At 35.8% G+C, this 19,623-nt stretch overlaps 1 protein-coding gene across 2 annotated transcripts in view; it reads right to left on the bottom strand.

The window, feature by feature from the left end:
• KIAA0586 (KIAA0586 ortholog) overlaps positions 1-19,623 on the bottom strand; it is a 118,111-nt gene that overhangs the window by 25,913 nt on the left and 72,575 nt on the right. For both annotated transcript variants that reach the window (XM_047079570.1, XM_047079569.1), the window contains exons 28-29: positions 12,320-12,474; positions 10,488-10,596 (exon numbers count right to left, since the gene is read on the bottom strand). In XM_047079570.1, coding sequence (XP_046935526.1) covers positions 10,488-10,596; positions 12,320-12,474 — 264 coding nt within the window. The remainder of the gene's footprint in view (positions 1-10,487; positions 10,597-12,319; positions 12,475-19,623) is intronic.

Below are 19,623 nucleotides of genomic sequence, written 5' to 3' on the forward strand. Positions count from 1 at the left end.
ATGTACAGAGTGGGTAAATCCATAGAGACAGAAAGCATGTTAGTAGTTTCCAGGAACTGGGGGAGAGGAGAAAAGAAAAGGAATACTAACAGGTATGGGGTTTCTTTTTAGAACAAAGGAAAGGTTCTGGGATTAGATAATGGCCATGGTTCCGTAACTTTAAAAAAAATACTAAAAACCACTAAATTGCACATTTTGGGGCACCTGGGTGGCTCAGTTGGTTGAGAGGCCAACTTCGGCTCAGGTCATGATCTCACAGTTTGTGAGTTCGAGCCCCCCGTCAGGCTCTGTGCTGACAGCTCAGAGCCTGGGGCCTGCTTCTGTGTCTCCCTCTCTCCCCCACTAACGTTCTGTCTCTTGCTCTCTCTCGAAAATAAATAAAAACATCAAAAAGATTTTTTTACTTGTATACTTTAAAAAGGATAATTTTAAAATAAGAATTATATCTCAATTTTTAAAAACAGAATGAATGAATGATGCCATACTATTCTCTTTTCCTCTAGAATTCAAGAAGACTGCCCACTGACTAATATGTAACCTGATTTAACTCTTCCTACCCTTGGGCAAATTCTTGGCTGCCCCCACCCTGCTCAACTAATTTGTCCTTGAAGAATAAGAAAACATCAATACTACAAAAGAAATCATACAATGTTTTAGAAAAGCAGGTAAAAATCTAAAAGCAGCCTTTAGATTATTCCACTATAGCTCACTATCTACATTAAAGGTGTCAGTAATTAGAAAACAATTGGGATGATATATTTTCTTTTCTCTCTTTTCTTCTTTCTTCTTTTTACTAAATAACAGAATTAAATGTTTGTGGTCAGTAGCAAATGATATTTAAGTTTGATTCAATAAATACTTATTGATTACTGTGCATTAAACACATTGGGAAACATCATCTCTTAAATAACAAACAAGATAACCTATCTTAAACAAACCACAGAACTATCAGTTTCTCTGACCTTCTGAATAATCAGTCTAGGCAATGTAGAGATGATAAAGGCAGTTCCTTCCAGAAAGCTGTTAAGTCACATAATAAATATGTATTAAATGCTTACTCCACAAAATGGTATGAAACAAGGAAAAGAATATCAGCTTTGCACTCAGGTAGGTAAGGGCTAGAATTCTGTATCTTCAGTTTCTAAAACTGTGCTACGGGAAAGTTAGTTATCCTTCACGAACTTTATCCTTTTTTTTATAAAAGGGGAATGGAACTACCTGCATGTCATGGTATTTTGAGGAACAAATGAGATAAAAGAGAGTACCTAGCAGGCTGATAGCGGAAATTATCAGTAAAACTATGATCATGTTCAGGGCACAAAAAAGCTGGGGTTGGAGTTAAAGATAAATAAGTCATTTGCAATCGGAGGTTCAGTAAGGACTCAGAAAAATGGAGCTAGATGTTGAAAAAGAAAGACATGCAAAGTGGGGAAAGAAGAAAATTACACATAAAAGGAAGATAACATGCAAAAACATGAAGGCTTAGAAGTGTAGTGGGGCGGGGCGCCTGGGTGGCTCCATAGTCAGCTAAGCGTCTGACTTCAGCTCAGGTCATGATCTCACAGTTTATGGGTTGGAGCCCTGTGTCAGTATCGGTGCTGACTCTCAGAGCTTGAAGCCTGCTTCGGATTCTGTGTCTCCCTCTCCCTCTGCCCTTCCCCTGCTCATTCTCTGTCTCTCAAAAATAAGTTAACTTTAACAAAAAGTTAAAAAAAAAAAAAGTGTAGTGTGTGAGAGAACTCAGTATTTATTGAACTGGACTGGGTTAATGATACATTATATTGGATATTGGATGTGCCAGTAAAGTTTTGAGCTGACACTTCTTTCTTTTCTGAAATCTAAACATGTATTTTCAGATTAGCACATACTATCTTCTCTTCTGTTACTAGTTAGTTGCTATTAATTACAAAGCTTAAATGTCCCAGGCCTCTAGCTTGAATAAAATGTATTCTCAAATAAATACCTAGAAATCCAATGTATATTATATTGAAGATACAATGTATTATAAAAGTATAGCCAACTATCTCCTCCTGAAGTGTTAAATACAGAAAAAAAGATGTGAATAATTGTGTGTAAAATACTCAGTGTCACATTTAAACACCTTTTAACAACAAAACCTTTTATACATTCCCATATAACAAACTTTTAACAAAAGTTAACTAAGAAAATTCATAATAGAAAAGGGTCAGCAATATTTAAGTTAGCTTTACTGAAGCATAATTCATACCCAGTAAGATTTACTTTTTTTTTTTTTTTTTGAGAAAGAGAGAGAGGAAAAGAAAGGTCACTAGAGAACAAGGGGTGGGGGGCGGAGAGAGAGAGAGAGAAAGAGAATATCCCACAAAGGACAGATAGAGAAGTGGGGCTCACCGGCGGCTTGTGTTTTACCCCAAAAGGGGCTCATGCTCACCCGATGAGGGCATGAGCTCACCCGATGTGGGACTCAAACTCACGAACTGTGAAATCAATGACTGAGCCACCCAGGTGCCCAAGATTCACTCTTGACAAACACATGGTTATATAACCACCACCACAATCCAGATCTAGAACATCTATATCACCTCCAAAGTTCCTCCTGCCATTTGTAGTCAAACCCTGCTCTCACTCCTAGAAGCCACTGATCTGTTCTCCTAATATAGATACTTTTGTTTTTTCCCAAATGTCATATAGCTGTAATTGTCACATAAATACGGTATGAAGGCTTTTGAATTTGGCTTCTTTCATTTTATATAAAGCAATGAGACTCATCCATGCTTTTATGTATATCAGCATTTCATTCCTTTTTGTTGCTGAGTTCCATTGTGTGGATGTACCATACATTGCTTATCCATTCACTTGTTGGAGGACATCTAGGTTCACTTCTTGGTAATCATAAATGAAACTGCTAAAAATTGAGTACAGGTTTTATGTGAATATAAGTTTTCAGTTCTCTTGAGTAAATACCTAGTATATGGACTGCTGGGTTGTATAGTAAATTTATATTTAATTTTAGAAGAAACTGCCAAACTGTTTTTCCAAGGTGGCTGTAGCATTTTGCACTCCACCAGCAATGTACAAGAATAAGAATTGCTCGGCCTTCTCATCAATGTGTGATGTTACCAGTTTCTTTGATTTCAGCCGACCTAATGGGTAGTTAGTGGTATCTACTTTTTAATTTGCACCTCCCATTAGTAACTAATGATGTTTAACATCTTTCTGTGTGTTCATTTGTCATCCATATAACTTTTTTTAGTGAAGTGTCTATTCAAATCTCTAAACTCATTCTTACTACTGAGTTTTATGTTTTTAAAACATATTTTGGATTCAAGTTCTTTATCAAAAAGTGGATTTGCAAATATTTTCTCCTAATCTGTAGTTTATCCTATTTCATTCTCTTAACAGTGTCTTTTGAAAAAGTTTTTATTTTCATTAAATCCAACCAATCAATATATGCTTCTAGGAACTATGACTTTTCTATAACATCTTAAAAATCTTTGCCCAACCACAGGTCACAAAGATTTTTCTCCTATTTTTCTTTTAGAAGTTTTAGTGCTTTTGGCTTTACATTTAGATTTAGGATCCATTTTGAGCTAATGTTTGTATATGTTTGTGAGATATGGGTCATGGTTCATTTTTTTGCACATAGGTGACCACTTGACCCAACACAATTTGTTGAGATTATCCTTTCTTCATTCAATTCTTTGCTATTTGTGAAAAATCAATTGATTATAAATGTATGGACTATTTTTGGATTCTATTCCACTGATCTATCTACCTGTTAATCTTTATGCCAATACTACACTATCATGATTACTGTAGCTTTAGAAAATGTTTTAAAGCCATAGTGTAAATCCTCCAACCTCTTCTTTTTAAAAGTTATTTTGGCTATTCCAGGCCTTCTGCATTTCCTTATGAGCTTATCAGTATCTACCAAAACCTTATTAGAATTCTGACTGAGATTGCACTGAATCTATGGATCAATTTGGGGAGAACTGACTTCTTAATTTTGAGTCTTATCCATTTATATAGGTCTTTGATTTCTCTCATCAGATGTTTTTGTAGTTTTTAGCACACAAATCATGAAAATATTTCATTAGATTTATACCTAAATATTTCACATTTATGTTGCTATGATAAACTATGGTTTTTAATTACAATTTCCAATTTTTCATTGCTAGTTCAAAGAAATATCACTGATTTTTGTACATTGATATTGTAGCCCCTGTGAACTTGATAAACATGTTGGTTCCAGTAGGATTTTTGTAGGCCTTGTGGCACTTTATATAATCATGCATGACCAAATAGAAGTAAGTTTATTTCTTCCTTTCTAATCTGTATGCCTTTTTTCATTTTTCTTGCATCACTGCATTGGCTAGAACAGCCAGTATGATTTTGAAAAGGAGTAATGAGAGCAGACCTCATTGCTTGTTTCCAGTTTTACTAGGAAAGCATTTAGTCTTTCACCATCATGTGTGATGTTGACTATAGGTTTCTTGTAATGTCTTTCCTTTATCATGTTGAGAAAGATTCCTCTGATTCTTGGTTGAATACTGTAATCATAAAAAGATGTTGAATACTGTCAAAAGCTTTTCTAGATCTACTGAGAAAAATCACACTTTTTTTTTTTTTTTTTTAGTCTATTCATATAGTGAATTACATTGCTTTTTGAATGGTGAACCAACCTTTCTTTCCTGGGATAAACCCACCTGGTCCACTTACTGTCTTTCTATATATTGTTGGATTCAATTTGCTAATATCTTATAGAGAAATTTTTTGTCTATGTTCATGAGAGATATTGGTCTATAAATTTCTTTTCCAGAAATGTCTTTGTCTGGTTTTGGTATCAGGGTATTGGTAAAAAGAGTTCTTTTCTATTTTCTGGGAGAGTTTGAGTAGAACTGGCATTATTTCTCTCTTAAATATCTGGTAGAATTCTCCAGTGAAACCGTCTGAGCCTCAGGTTCTCTTTATTGGAGGATTTTAAGCTAAAAATTCACTTTTTCTTTAACAAATATAAGATTACTTAGTTTATTATCAGTTTCTTCTCAAGTTAGATAAAATTTTTCCATTTTACCAATGTTGCCAAATTTATGAGCATAAAGATACTAATATTACTTTATAATCTCTTTAATTTCCATAGGATCTGTACTGATTTCCTCTCTCTAACTTCTAATACTAATGATTCATGTGTTTTCTCCTTTTTCCCTCATCATTCTGGCTAAGGTTTATTGATTTACCAGTCATTTCAAAGAACCAGCTTTTGGTTTCACTGGGTTTCTATTATGTTTAGGTTTTCAATTTCATTCTGTTCTTTTCCTTCCTTCTGTTTATTAGAAGTTTAATTGCCCTTCTTTTTCAGGTTTCCTCCATTAGAGGTTTAGAGCACTGATTTTAGACCTTTCTCTTCTATTATCATGTAAGCATTTATGGCATAAAATTCCCTCTAATCACTGCTTCAGCAGCATCCCATGAATTTTGGTACGTGGTGTTTCCATTTTTATTCAGTTAAAAATATTTCTTTTTTTTCTTTTAATTTTTTGAGAGACAGACACAGAGAACAAGCGGTGGGGGGTGGGAGGGAGAGTGAGGGAGACATAGAATCTGAAGCAGGCTCCAGGCTCTGAGTTGTCAGCACAGAGCCTGATGTGGGGCTCAAACTCACAAACTATAAGATCATGACCTGAGCCGTAGCTGGATGCTCTACTGACTGAGCCACCCAGGTGCCCCAAGTTCAAAATAGTTCTAATTCCCTTTGTAATTTCCTTTTTGACCCAAGGTTTATTAAAATGTGTGCAATTTAATTTCCAAATATTTAGTAATGTTCTAGGAATCTTTGTTATTCATTTTCATTTTCATTCCACTGAGGTCAGAGAATATATTTTGTATGATTTTAACTGTTTTAAATTTACTGAGGTTTGTTTCATGATACAGAATATTGTCAATCTTGGTTAATGTTTCAAGTTTACTTAGGAAGTAAAATCAGCTTTTTAAAAAAAATTTAAGTTTACCTATTTATTTTGATAGAGAGAGAAAATATCAGTGAAGGAAGGGTAGAAAGAGAGAGAATCCTAAGCAGGCTCTGCACTGTCAGCATGGAGCCTGATGCAGGGCTTGAACCCATGAACTGTGAGATTCTGACCTGAGCTGAAGTTGAGCACTTAACTGAGCCACCCAGGTGCCCCCAAATCAGCTGTTTATCAACTAGGTTCAATTGGTCAATATTGTTGCTTAGATCTTCTACATTCTTATTTATTTTATTTTTTTATCAATTTTTTTTAAATTTAAATTTTGGTTAGTTAACATACAGTAAAATATTGGTTTCAGGAGTAGAATTCAGTGATTTATCATTTACATACAACACCCAGTGCTCATCACAACAGGTGCCCTCTTTAATGCCCATCACCCATCTAGCCTCCCCCCCCCCCCCATCAACCCTCAGTCTGTTCTCTATTGTTAAGAGTCTTTTGTGGTGTGTTTCCCTCTCTTCTTCCCCGCACCCTTCCCATATGTTCATCTGTTTTGTTTCTTAAATTCTACATATGAGTAAAATCATATGGTATTTGTTTTTCTTTGATTGATTTATCTCACTTAAATGCTACATTCTAGCTCCATCCACGTTGTTGCAATTGGCAAGATTTCATTCTTTTTGATAGCTGAATAATATATATATGCCACATCTTCTTTATCCATTCATCAGTTGATGGACATTTGGGCTCTCTCCATATTTTGGCTATTGTTGATAATCCTGCTATAAACATTGGGATGCATGTACTCCTTTGCATCTGTATTTTTTGTATCTTCACAAAATAAAATGCTTTTGCATAGTGAAGGAAACCGTCAACAAAAACAAAAAGGTGACCTACTAAATGGGAGAAGATATTTGCAAATGATATATCCAATAAGGGGTAATATCCAAAATAAAGAAAGAACTTATATACCTCAACAATAAAAACCAATCTGATTTAAAAATAGGCAGAGGATTTAAATAAACATTTTTCTAAAAAAGACAAGTGGCCAACAGAAACATGTAAAGATGCTCAACATCCCTAATCATCAGGGAAATGCAGATCAAAGCCACAATGAGATATTACCTCACACTTGTCAGAATGACTAAAATAAAAAAGGACAAGAAATAACAAGTGTTGGCAAGGATGTAGAGAAAAAGGTACACTGTTGGTGGGAATGTATATTGGTATAGCCACTGTGGAAAATATGAGGTCCTCAAAAAATTAAAAATAGAAATATCATGTGATCCAACAATTCCACTACTGGATACTTATCCAAATAAAACAAAAATACAAATTCAAAAAGATATTTGCACCTCTATGTTTATTGCAGCTTATTTATAACAGCCAAGACACGGAAGCAATGTAAGTCCCCATTGACAAATGGATAAGAAAGATCTCTCTCTCTCTCTCTCTCTCTCTCTCTCTCTCTCTCTCTCTCACACACACACACACACACACACACAGGAATATTACATAGCAATAAAAAAAGGGTAAGATTGTGCTATCTGAAACAACAAGGATGGACCCAGAGGGTATTATGCTAAGTGAAGGAAGTCAGACTGAGAAAGACAAATATGTATGATTTCACTCTATGTGTAATCTAAAAAAATAAAACAAGTGAATAAGCAGAATCAGACCTACAAATATAGAGAATAAACTGATGGTTGCTAGAAGGAAGGGTCGGGGGGGAGATGGGCAAAACAGTTAATAGGGGGGAGTGGGAGAATCAGGCTTCCAGTTATGGAATGAATAAGTCATGGGAATAAAAAGCACAGCATAAGGAATATAGTCGGTGATGTTGTAATAGTGTCTGTCATGTGATGACAGATGGTAGCTACCCTTGTGGTGAGCACAGCATAATGTATAAACTTGTCAAATCACTATATTGTACCCAGAAAACTAGTGTAACATTGTGTGTCAACTATACTCAAATTAAAAAAAAAGATACTGATAGAATGTAAAAAATAAAAAAATAAAGTGAACTATTTTAATACATTACTTAATAGAATTTAACTGTTCTTGGGTTTATAACAAACAAGCAGATTTAAAACTAGTCTCTTATTTATATGGAAGAAAGTCAACTTGCCCAAAAAAAAGAAGCAGTAAAAGTTAACTTGCATAGTAAAAAGGAAAAAAAATTAAATGACTCACTGAAATCACTTAAATTGTTATGTTCACTATAAACCCATTAATCAGGACTTAGAATCAGAAAATGGTATCCTGTGGTCAAAAATACAACCAATGAATTCAATACCAAATGAAAGAATTTCACTCTTAGATTCCAAAGATAACCATCTGTCAGATCAATTCAATTTCTTTTTATATTAAAAGCTGAAAGTTATAATCAAGGGGGGGGGGGCGGAAACAAGGATTTTACAGACTTGTCGGAAGCATAGTGCTGGAACTCATGTCCTACCAAATCTTCAGTCAATTTGTAATGATCACTGAAACAGCTGCTACTGCTAGTGAAGCTACTTGATTCTTTATATACACATATTAAACTAGTACACATTTCAAAGTGAAATATAGGATACTTCTCCCCAAAACAGTCATAATTTGGGGTTCAAGTATTCTTAGAAGCATTTAGCTGCCAGAAAAGATGGGGTTTTGATTCCCTTGTGATAAGGTGAATTTCCTTCATTATCTTCAAGGCCTGTATGAGAGATAGGATTGAATTCCTTCAAGGTCACCCAAAGTCCTGAGAGCCCTAGAGGATTATTTTGGCATTGTGACTCTCCTATTCTCTGAAACATTTGGCAATGTCTTAGAGTTTCATCAGAGAAAAAATAAAACCCACAAAATTTATGGGAAAAAAAAAGTCATAACTGACTATATTTGCCAAGGCAATCACATTCATTAAAAAAGTATTCAATATGGAGATCTGTATCAGTCATACAGTGAAACACTTGGCTTCTATTTTCAAATGTTCTATTTATAGCTCACTGGGTATTTATTTGTCTCAGTCAAAGCTGATATAGGTCTGATCCTCTGACTTCTGTATTACATATAAAATTACATGAAAAAAATTATATATATTAAATCTAACCATTCTAAACTCTTCTAAATAAAACTTGCTTTAACCAGCTAACACCTCGGTTTCTTTTATTCATACAATTTTTATTGACTTATTAAATGTTAATTAGACACTATTTAACAACACTGTACTTCATGACATTTTGTTGTAAGCCAACAAGAATTTATTGCCATCTTGTGGTCATTCATGTATGTGTGAAACTGAATGTCATTTTCCTGAAGAGAGACACTTACTTTAAAATCTTACCAAATTTTCCCATCACCTGAGAAAAATGATCATTTTATCACATACAATATCTCCCAAGGAGACAAAATTTACTAATAATTTTAAGACATTACAATTTTTTTAAACCTAACTTAAATATATAGTCTTTGACCATGAATGGTAACAGTACTCAGTAGAAGGACATCAAGTCAGTCCTGCCATTATCTTAGAAATATTCATTTGTTCCTATCTATATACTGTTTTGCTTAATTTTTAAATACTATAAGAAGAGTTTTATAGCCAAGTTTCCATGGGATTCTAAAATACAATATTCACATTACTGTACCATGGTCAGGTTAAAAAGGTGGTCAGGAAGGCAAAGTTCTGAGAGGTGGGAGCAAGAAAGGAACAAAAAACAAAAGTAAAAATCTAAACCTCATATAGCATAATTTTAATAAATATCTTGAGTATGTCCTTGTTTTGGATCTTTCCTGTAACACTAAATGTATAGTTACATTTGCAATTATACTGGCATTCAGTAAATGAGATTAAAAAAAAACACAATCATAAAAGCAAAGAAAAATGTTCTACTGCTTAAAACATTCCTAATACTTCTTCCTGGATTGTGGAAATAAAGTTTTAAAACAGAAAATATCTTAATTTCTACTGCCAAATTTCAGAGTTTAGGTTATATTAAATTTAAGTGACTAAGAAGCAAGAAGGCCAACAGTCTTTCAGAAACATAAAGGAACATCAAAATGCTATGATGCTGACTATAGAATTGAAGTTCAACCACACAACTGGTCATTTACATAATGTGCATTCAGTGTGAGAATCCTTTGTTTTTTTTAAGTTGTGTTTATTGGTCAGCATCACCCACAACACTGAATAGCCTTTACAAAGAAGCACCTTTACAGCCACAGTGCCTGCCTTTTTCACATAATTTAAAATAGACAACTCTGACACAGATACAGACCTATAAACAGATAAAAAGGCAATCAACTGCATAAGAAACAAAAAAAAGATTAAAGGAAAAACACTACCTAAGAGTTTTTAAATTCATTAGAAATGGAGTTTATTGGTACAAAGAACAAATATACAGTCAAATATGATACGAGATTCTTTATCCCAATGGACTAAGAAAAAACAGAAAACTTACAGACAAGAATGTGATGTAGACAAAAATAAAGAATTTTCATCATATACTTGTTCAATATCAGGGCAAGCATCAAACTATTATATTACAAGAAAATGAATCTTACCTTGTTGCTGTGAAAGTGAAATATCAGATTTACTTCTTACACGTATTAAACGACTTTGTGCAGGCTTGTGTTCAACTTGTTTCGCATCTTGGTCATGCTTTTGTTGGTACTAAAGAATTTAAGACGTGAAGTCATAACATTGTTTTTTAAGTTACTTTAAAAAGTTTTGAGCAATTAAACTATTTAGTTGTTTCTTATATAAAATTTGAATATTATACATGTCCTCTAATTGCTAAATGGGTGATAGAGTACATATTACTAGAGAAAAGACATTGGAAATAAAATCTTTCAAAAGATTTGGATAATATATACAGATTTCAAATATTCAAATCACTTCATAATTCAAAGCTCCTTATAAATCAAACTATTCTAGATATATACACATGATGGATTTAGACAGGATAAAAACTTAATGTGGTTGTTAAGCTCTCCCATATCACCATTTTTACATAAAATGAAAATCTGCATAATGCACTGCAATTTTCAAAGAGCTTTTCTATATAGTAACATCACTTAATTCTCACAAGCATGAGTACTGTTATCCTCCTTTGACATTCAAGAAATGTGCACTCCACCACAAGCCCCATCATCTCTCTTCCTAGTACCTATAACCTAACCAAATTTGAAATTTACAATAGTCACAAATTCTTTCACAACCACACATCACAAACTGTGAAAGCCATTTTATTTCTTCCTTTTACTATTTTATGGTCCTAATTATGAATGAGTGCCTGAAAACAGCTATCAGATATACTTTGACAGGACTTTAAAAAGATACCTCTTGATTCTTATCAGCCACGAGTTGACCCACAAGCTGAACCCAGGCAATTGGAAGCTCCTTACTCTGGTCCTGTCCTTGGAATATGCGTCCCACCTACTATTTCCATACTGGCAGTCATTAAAGGACATAGCCTTGAGAGGGGAAGGTGTTATGACACCGTCTGGACTGAATACCTGACTGAACCCAATTAAGGCTTCTATATAAACTTTTAAGATTCTGGTGGCTGGGTGCAGAGATCTACCGGTCTCACAAGTGCCCGAGACAGGTCTGGTAAGTAAGTCCCCTTGCTTATTTAAACCTGCCATCTGCCAATCTGGAGTGGTATGTGTCTTTATTCGGTCTCTCCTTGCTCTCCATGAATAGGGGCCAGTTTTAAACTTCACCCAGGAAACTCCTGAGGTTGCAACCAGCAATACCAACCCCATGCAATGCTATGCAATATCATGAAATACATAGTGAATTGAATAAACTAATCTACAGTGAGAAATCCATTGTCATTACACAGATAAAAAACTGTTTTTAATAACGTGAACATTTCTTTACATGCTGGAGAGTAATTAACCTATTTTTTCAGTACAGAAGATTACATGGGCCATTGGCCTAACTCACCATGAAATTGCTTATGTAACAGCTTTTGCAAAATTTAATATAATAAATTTTTCTTGAGTACCTGCTATATGCAAATTAATGAGCTAGATATTTCATGATGACACAAAGTATCAATAATAGCTACCTAACCAGCATTATATATATATATATGTGTGTGTATATATATATATATATATATATATATATATATATATGTATGTATATATATATACGCTATTTTTAATCTCTAAATAAAGATGAGGAAACTAAGGGTTAGAAAAAGGCTATGTATTCAAGGTCATAGCTAGGGTCCAGATGAGCTAAGAGTTGTATCCAGGCTTGAATTAACAAATAAAGGAAGCATGGATTGAAACTGACTCCAAAGACTAATCTCTTGGCAGTGCATCATGCTAAGCCAATATTATTACCATTCTCATTTTAAGTAAAGTACAAGGATTATTACCTGATGATTATCTTCAACTGCTCCTGATAACTGAACATCATTTTCTTGCACTGTCAAAAGTGTTGTGGGAAGAGCAAGGTTAGAATTTGGCTGCAAATCCAATTCTCCCAAACTCATTGGACCATGACTAGCACATGAATCTTCATAAACACCACCTGTTGTCAAATATATAAACAAAAAGTTAAAATAAATTGTTTAATTTGATTTCTGCTCAGGTCATGATCTCACAGTTCATGAGTGCAAGCCCCACATTGGGCTCTGTACTGACAGTGTAGAGCCTACCTGGGACTCTCTGTCTCCCTCTCTCTCTGCCCCTCCCCCCATCACACGTGCATGCACATACTCTGTCTCTCTCAAAAATAAATAAGTAAACAAAAAATAAATATAAATATGTACTAAATAATGAAAATCTCGCAAGAAAATCTAGGAGACTATAGGTATAAACTTGTGTTAGAAGAGACCATAAAAACACAGAAAGTATAAAAGATAAAAATAACTAGGGACACCTGGGTGGCTCAATCAGTTGAGTGTCCGACTCCTGATTTCAGCTCAGGTCAAGGCCTCATGGCTGTGGAATCGAGCCCCACAATCAGGGTCTGCACTGAGCGTGAAGCCTGCTTGGGATTCTCTCTCTGCCTCTCTCTATGCCCCTCCCCTGCTCATGGTTTCTCTCTCTCTCAAAATAAATAAACATCTTAACATATACATATAGAAATAACTACATAAAATTTTTTTTAGCTATATGGCAAAGAAAGACCATAAATAATGTCAGTAAAATTTAGAAAAAAGATATTTGCAATACAGATGTTAAAAAACATCAAAAATATAGAAATAGCTCTTACAAAGTTATAAGAAAAATTTAGAACCTAATAGATGGGGAAAGAATTTAAGTAGGCAATTCACAGAGAACAAATCCAAATGGCCAACAAACATGAAAAGAAGCCCACAGGCAGCCAGAGACTTGTAATTTCCACAGGACTTACTGTGTAAAAACAAATGCAGGCAAGTGGGCATTCTATCTTAACTTGTAAAATAACAGTGTACACATACATAGTATGTATCCATCATGAATGTTAAACATGTGAGTGTGTCTATGGATAAAAAGAGGAAGATTACATATGAGAATCTTAACAAGAGTTAGCTGGGGTAAGGCATATGGGACAGGAGAAAACATGAGGATGAGAGGTGGATGGAAACTAATGTATGACATAATCACATTTTGTTTTATGTAAAATTATACATGGTTAATGTATGGGTATAAAGAAAAAGTAATTAAAAAGACACAAGGTAAACTTTGATAAAAGACCTAAATGTAAAAACTCAGAAGGTATATAATCAAACATCTCTTCCAAAGCATTCAAAGTGCATAATAGCTTTCAACTCCTGTAACACCCTATCATTTAACATATATTCACTGGCTATGTCCTAGGTGTTACACACTCTGCTAGACAACAGGAATGGGACAGTGAACCCTCAAGTGAGATTACAGATCAGTGTGACAAAAGCAACTTTAGGCAGGCTACAGAGAGCACATACGACAGGTATCTAACCCAGTGATAAAGGGTCACCATGACAGCCATCATAACAATGCTGAATTTGCTCAACAACACGATGGTGTCACTTCTACAAAGTATGCTCATGGAGTATGAGTGTTTCGTCTGTATAAAGTAACTTAACCCCTTGTAACTATCATGTCACTCACATCAAATTTATCATAAGTTGGGGCACCTGGGTGGCTCAGTCGGCTGAGTGTCCGACTTCGGCTCAGGTCATGATGGCACAGTCTGTGAGTTCGAGCCCCGTGTCAGGCTCTGTGCTGACAGCTCAGAGCCTGGAGCCTGCTTTGGATTCTGTGTCTCCCTCTCTCTCTGCCCCTCCCCCGCTCATGCCCTGTCTCTCTCTCTCTCTCTCTCTCTCTCTCTCTCTGTCAAAAATAAACATTAAAAAAATTTATCATAACTTGAAATCCCTAATTTTACTCTACTAGAATCTTACTGCTAAGCAAAGGCAACCTCAGACTTAGAAACTTCAACTTTCAGAGAAGACTAAGTCAACCCAAAATTGCCAGTGCCCAGCAGCAGCTTTGGGTTTGTCATGTCTAATAGGTTTTTCCATTTGTAGGGAATGGATGCCTAAAGGCATCTGAAATTAATTCTAATGCTTAAAACCCCACTCATCCTTATGTCCTCATAATTCTATCCTTTCTCCATATTCCTTTCTCTTAGTGAATGGAAATTCCCAGCTACCCAACCATTCTAGCCAGAAACCTGGAAATGTCTTAGATCCTTTCTTTTGCACTTCTCATATTCAAACTAAATCTTGTCCATTCCCCTCCTTAACTGTCTCTCAAATCTCCCTTTTTACATTTCCTCACTGTTAAGTAGTGTTTCACCAGCTTTATTGCAACAGCTGTCCAGTCAGCCTCCTTGCCTCCAGTCTTAATACTCTCCTCTATTCATCACACTGCACCTGAGATGATCTTGCTAAATAAAAGGCAAAGATGATCATATCAGTCATTTACTTATAATCCTTATGGATCTGTGAATATCAAAAAACATTCAGAAGTGATAGAAATTCAAGACTAAATTTTCCATGGGAATAAATATAAAGTAAGATTGGCATTTTGTGCACAAATGGATCCATATCATTTTAGAGTGAATCCAAAAACTACTTCATGTATTATCTAAGATTTTTTAGGATCTACTTTCTGCTCACTACTCCAATCTCACTGCTTCCTAAACTCTAGCTCATTAATAAAGTACTTATATTTCCTTAAGTCTTGCTATTTTTTTATTTTTTATTTTTATTTTTATTTTTATTTTTTCCTCTTGTCTCATTGAATATTCTGCCTGGAAGTTCCCTCCTCATTTACTACATGGCAAACATCTATTCATCTTTGAGAATCCATTTCTTTTTTTTCAACGTTTTTTTATTTATTTTTGGGACAGAGAGAGACAGAGCATGAACGGGGGAGGGGCAGAGAGAGAGGGAGACACAGAATCGCAAACAGGCTCCAGGCTCTGAGCCATCAGCCCAGAGCCCGACGCGGGGCTCGAACTCACGGACCGCGAGATCGTGACCTGGCTGAAGTCGGACGCTCAACCGACTGCGCCACCCAGGCGCCCCGAGAATCCCTTTCAAGTAAGCCTCCTCTGATGTTTGAAGTCTTTTTGTGATTGCCCTCTCCAGGTACAAGTGACCTATATCCCATCCTACATGAACTTCTTCAAGGTAACTATGATAATTTATTGCATGTGTGTGCCCTCTCATCTATTACTTCTACCAGAGGAAAAAAATCATTATGGACAGGGCCTTACTAGGTTTTCTATTCCTAGCTTCTAGAATGTGCATAGAGCATAGCAAGCACTCAAAACCTATTTTCTGAATGAATAAGTAAATGAACAAACTGGAATATGCTTATTATACTCCACCATTAAGATCTGATTTCATATCAGGTCTTGTGGGAAAATGTCTCTGAGGCCTCTCCTGTGGGTAGAGTCCTCCCCTGCACTCCACAGCTGTTTGTGTTGTTGTACTAACCACACAGTATTACTGTATAACCTTTCTTGTATTTCTCTTACACTAGTTTGTAAACTTCCTTGAGAGCAGATATCCATCATTTCTGTATCTCAAGTGTCTAACACTGTACCAAGTGTCTACCATTGTACATAATATAGTACCAGATACATAGTAGGTATTCAATACAAGCTTTCTGAGTAAATGAGAGCTACAATTAGTAGTGTATCTCAGAGTCCTCACAAGTTGTTTAAAAATATCAGTTTACATTTTAGGGGTTGTTTTTTTTAAATTTTTTTAACGTTTATTTCTGAGAGACAGAGAGAGACACAGCATGAACAGGGTAAGGGCAGAGAGAACGGGAGACAAAGAATCCAAAGCAGGCTCCAGGTCCTGAGCTGTCAGCACAGAGCCCTTCGTGGGACTCGAACCCACAAACCGTGAGATCATGACCCAAGCTGAAGTTGGATGCTTAACTGACTGAGCCACCCAGGTGCCCCTAGGCACTTTAAGACACTTCGTCAAAGCTAATTTTGCATCTTTTGTTACTCAACCCAAACTGAGAACCTCAGGATTAGGAAGAGTGGTAGGGGGATAGAGTTTGCAAATAGGACAATTTCTGAAAAAGGTGCAGAGGTAGGGAGAACAAAGTAAGAATAGATGAGCCTCTGTAGGTAAAGTTATTTAAAAAATCAGTATAGGGCACCTGGGTGGCTCATTAGGTTAAGCATTCAACTTCGGCTCTGGTCATGATCTCATGGCTCATGGGTTTGAGGCTCACATCAGGCTCTGTGCTGACAGCTCAGAGCCTGGAGCCTGCTTTGGATTCTGTGTCTCCCTCTCTTTCTGCCCCTTCCCCACTCACATTCTGTCTCTCTCTCTCCTTCAAAAATAATTAAACACTAAAAAAACAAAAAACAAAAAACAAAACAAAACAAAAAAAAACATTATAAGAGGCATGAGATTAGCCACCAACAGAAATAATGACACATGGTATTCATTCTTCTCTAGTAACCATTATGTAGCAAAATACTTGAAACAAGAGGAACAAGTTAGTTCTCAACCGGGCATAGTCCTTTTAGGCAACTGTGGATAGTTTGTTTCTATGAAGTACATGTAAGAAGGTATATTTACATACTCCAAGAATTATTAAAGAAACCAACACTTACGAATTAGTCACTGTGGTGACTACTTTATATGTGTTGTCATTTACTACCCCTAATAACCTTAAGGGGTGGATACTATTTGTGGTAACCACCCTCCAAGATGGCCCCCTGAATCCTGTCTCCTGGTATTCATAAGTTTCTGTCCTCCCCTACTATATTATTCCAGGATTGGTCTGTGTTATTGATAGGATGTGGTAGAAACGATGGCATGTCACTTCTGAGATTAGGTTATAAAAGGCACTGTGGGTTACATTTTGATTGCTTACTTTCTCTCAGATCATCTGCTTTGGGAGAAGCCAACTGCAATGTCACAGGCAGCTCTATACAAAGGTTCACGTAGTGAGGAAATGAGGCCTCTTGCCAGCAGCCATGTGAATGAGCCTGAAAAAAAGACCTTCCAACCCTTGTGGAAGCCTCAGCCCCAGAAAACAGCTTGACTGCAACCTCACAGGAGATCCTGAGAATTACCCAGCTAAGACACTCCCAGATTCATGACTTTCAGAAATACGTGAGATAATAAATGCTTGCTGTCTTCTGCTGCTAAGTTTGGGGGTGATTTGTTATATAGCAATAGATAACTAATATACTAATATTATCCTCACTTGATAGATGAAGAAACTTGGGCTTGGAGATATTAAGTTACTTGTCCCAAAATACACAAAGTTGGAATTCAAACTGATATCTGAAACTCCAAAAGCCCAAATTCTTAGCCACACTCTGCCATATTGCCTCATTTATATGCTCAATCTTAATGTTATGCCACATTACTTACTATTTTTTCCTATTAAGCAAATATCTACAGTGTACCTACTATTATAAATATACTTTACTATACTAGTAAAGTAATATCCTAGGTGCTACCAGATATATTAGGAGGGACATATCCAATAGGATATATCCTCATGTATTTTATTCTATAATAATTTAACAAGTACCTAGTTGTTCTCAAGTACCTAACAGCTCTCAAGAGATCTGTGAGAGCCACCTAGTGTCAATTCTGTTTAACTGCAATCTGCACAGTTAGCTGGATACAAATATAGCAAGCAAAGGGGGAAAGAAAAATAGAGGCAAACTCTTTTTCAGAAAAAGAAACAGACTCCTACTTATAGAGAACAAAGTGATGGTTACCAGAGGGGAGGTGGGTGGGTAATAGGTGAAACAGGTGGTGGTGATTAAGGAGTGCACTTGTGATGAGCACTAGGTGTCGTATGGAAGTATTGAATCACTATATTGTACACCTGAAACTAATATTACATTGTATGTTAAGTAACTGGAATTTAAATTAAAACTTTAAAAAAGTCACATTTTATGCCATTAAAAATTTTTTTACTGTTTATTTCTGAGAGAGAGAGAGAAAGAGTATGAACAGGGGAGGGCAGCGAGAGAGGGAGACACAGAATCTGAAGCAGGCTCCATGCTCTGAGCTGTCAGCACAGAGCCTGACGTGGAGCTTGAACTCATGAACCATGAGATCATGACCTGAGCCGAAGTCAGATGCTTAACCAAGTAAGCCACCCAGGTGCTCCTATGCCATTTTAAATCCTACTAATTTAAGAGAATGTCAAACATTTAATGCTCTCACTATGTGCACAAAATGAGAAATAACTCCAATCTTACTTCACATTTATTCTCCTGGAAAACTTAGTCTTGAATATCTCTCAATTCTGAATGACAAAAGGTGTTCACTCAATATAAAATGGAGATTTTAAATACCCTACAACAATGTTTTTCTGACTTCATGCATTTCCTTTTCTGATTTACAGAGAAATGTGCATACCTCTAGAAGTCCTTTTCACTTAAGAGAATGCAGCAGTGGGCATGGAAGAACCAGTAAATGAGAATATATTTGATCTTCATTAATCTGATGATTGCATACTTGCAAATTCATCTACCCAATAAAATTTACTTGGAACCCCAAAATCAATAGTCACAGTGCTTTTGTGGTCATTCACAGATATGTGTAGACCAGTAAAAAACTTTTGCATCACCCAATATACGCTTCACCTGCTGAGGTTGAACAAGGTGATGCTCTGCTTTATTTCAGCTCTTATACTATAAACAAGTTGGGTTTTTTGTTTGTTTTTTTTTGGTTTTTTATTTTTGCTGTCTGTGTATCCTCTGTTCAGATTTTTGTGCAGTTTTTTTGTTGGTGATTTGTGGTTTTAAGTGGCCCCCAGTCATACTGCTAAAGTGCTATCTGATACCCTAAGTGCACAAAAGCTGTGATGGGCATTAGAAAATGCATGGATTGGATAAGCTTTGTTCAGGCATGAGCTACAGTGTTGTGGACCCTGAGCTCAATGTTAATGCATCAACTATATATATTATAATAAGTTCATTTAAACAGAAACACAAAAACACAGATGTGGTCATTTGACAAAGATGTTATGATCAGAGGCTTGCAGGAACCTAGCCCTGTATTCTCCCCTAGGAGCAATGGGTCAGTATTTACTAATTCAGTGTTGCTGGTGAACACATAACTAGTCACTGAATATGCTAGTGTTCGGTATGCTCTGTTCTATTTTTATTTCCAAAATATTATAGCAGAAAGTTTAGCTAATGAGGCTCTAAAATAGTCATGAGTGCACTCAGCAATGTGTCAGAAATTCATGCAACGTAAAG

This window comes from Lynx rufus, unplaced genomic scaffold (genome assembly GCF_022079265.1).
Source record: "Lynx rufus isolate CCGP_SWC_20201006 ecotype Redwood Valley unplaced genomic scaffold, mLynRuf1.p SCAF_17, whole genome shotgun sequence".
In the NCBI taxonomy this organism is placed as follows: domain Eukaryota; kingdom Metazoa; phylum Chordata; class Mammalia; order Carnivora; family Felidae; genus Lynx; species Lynx rufus.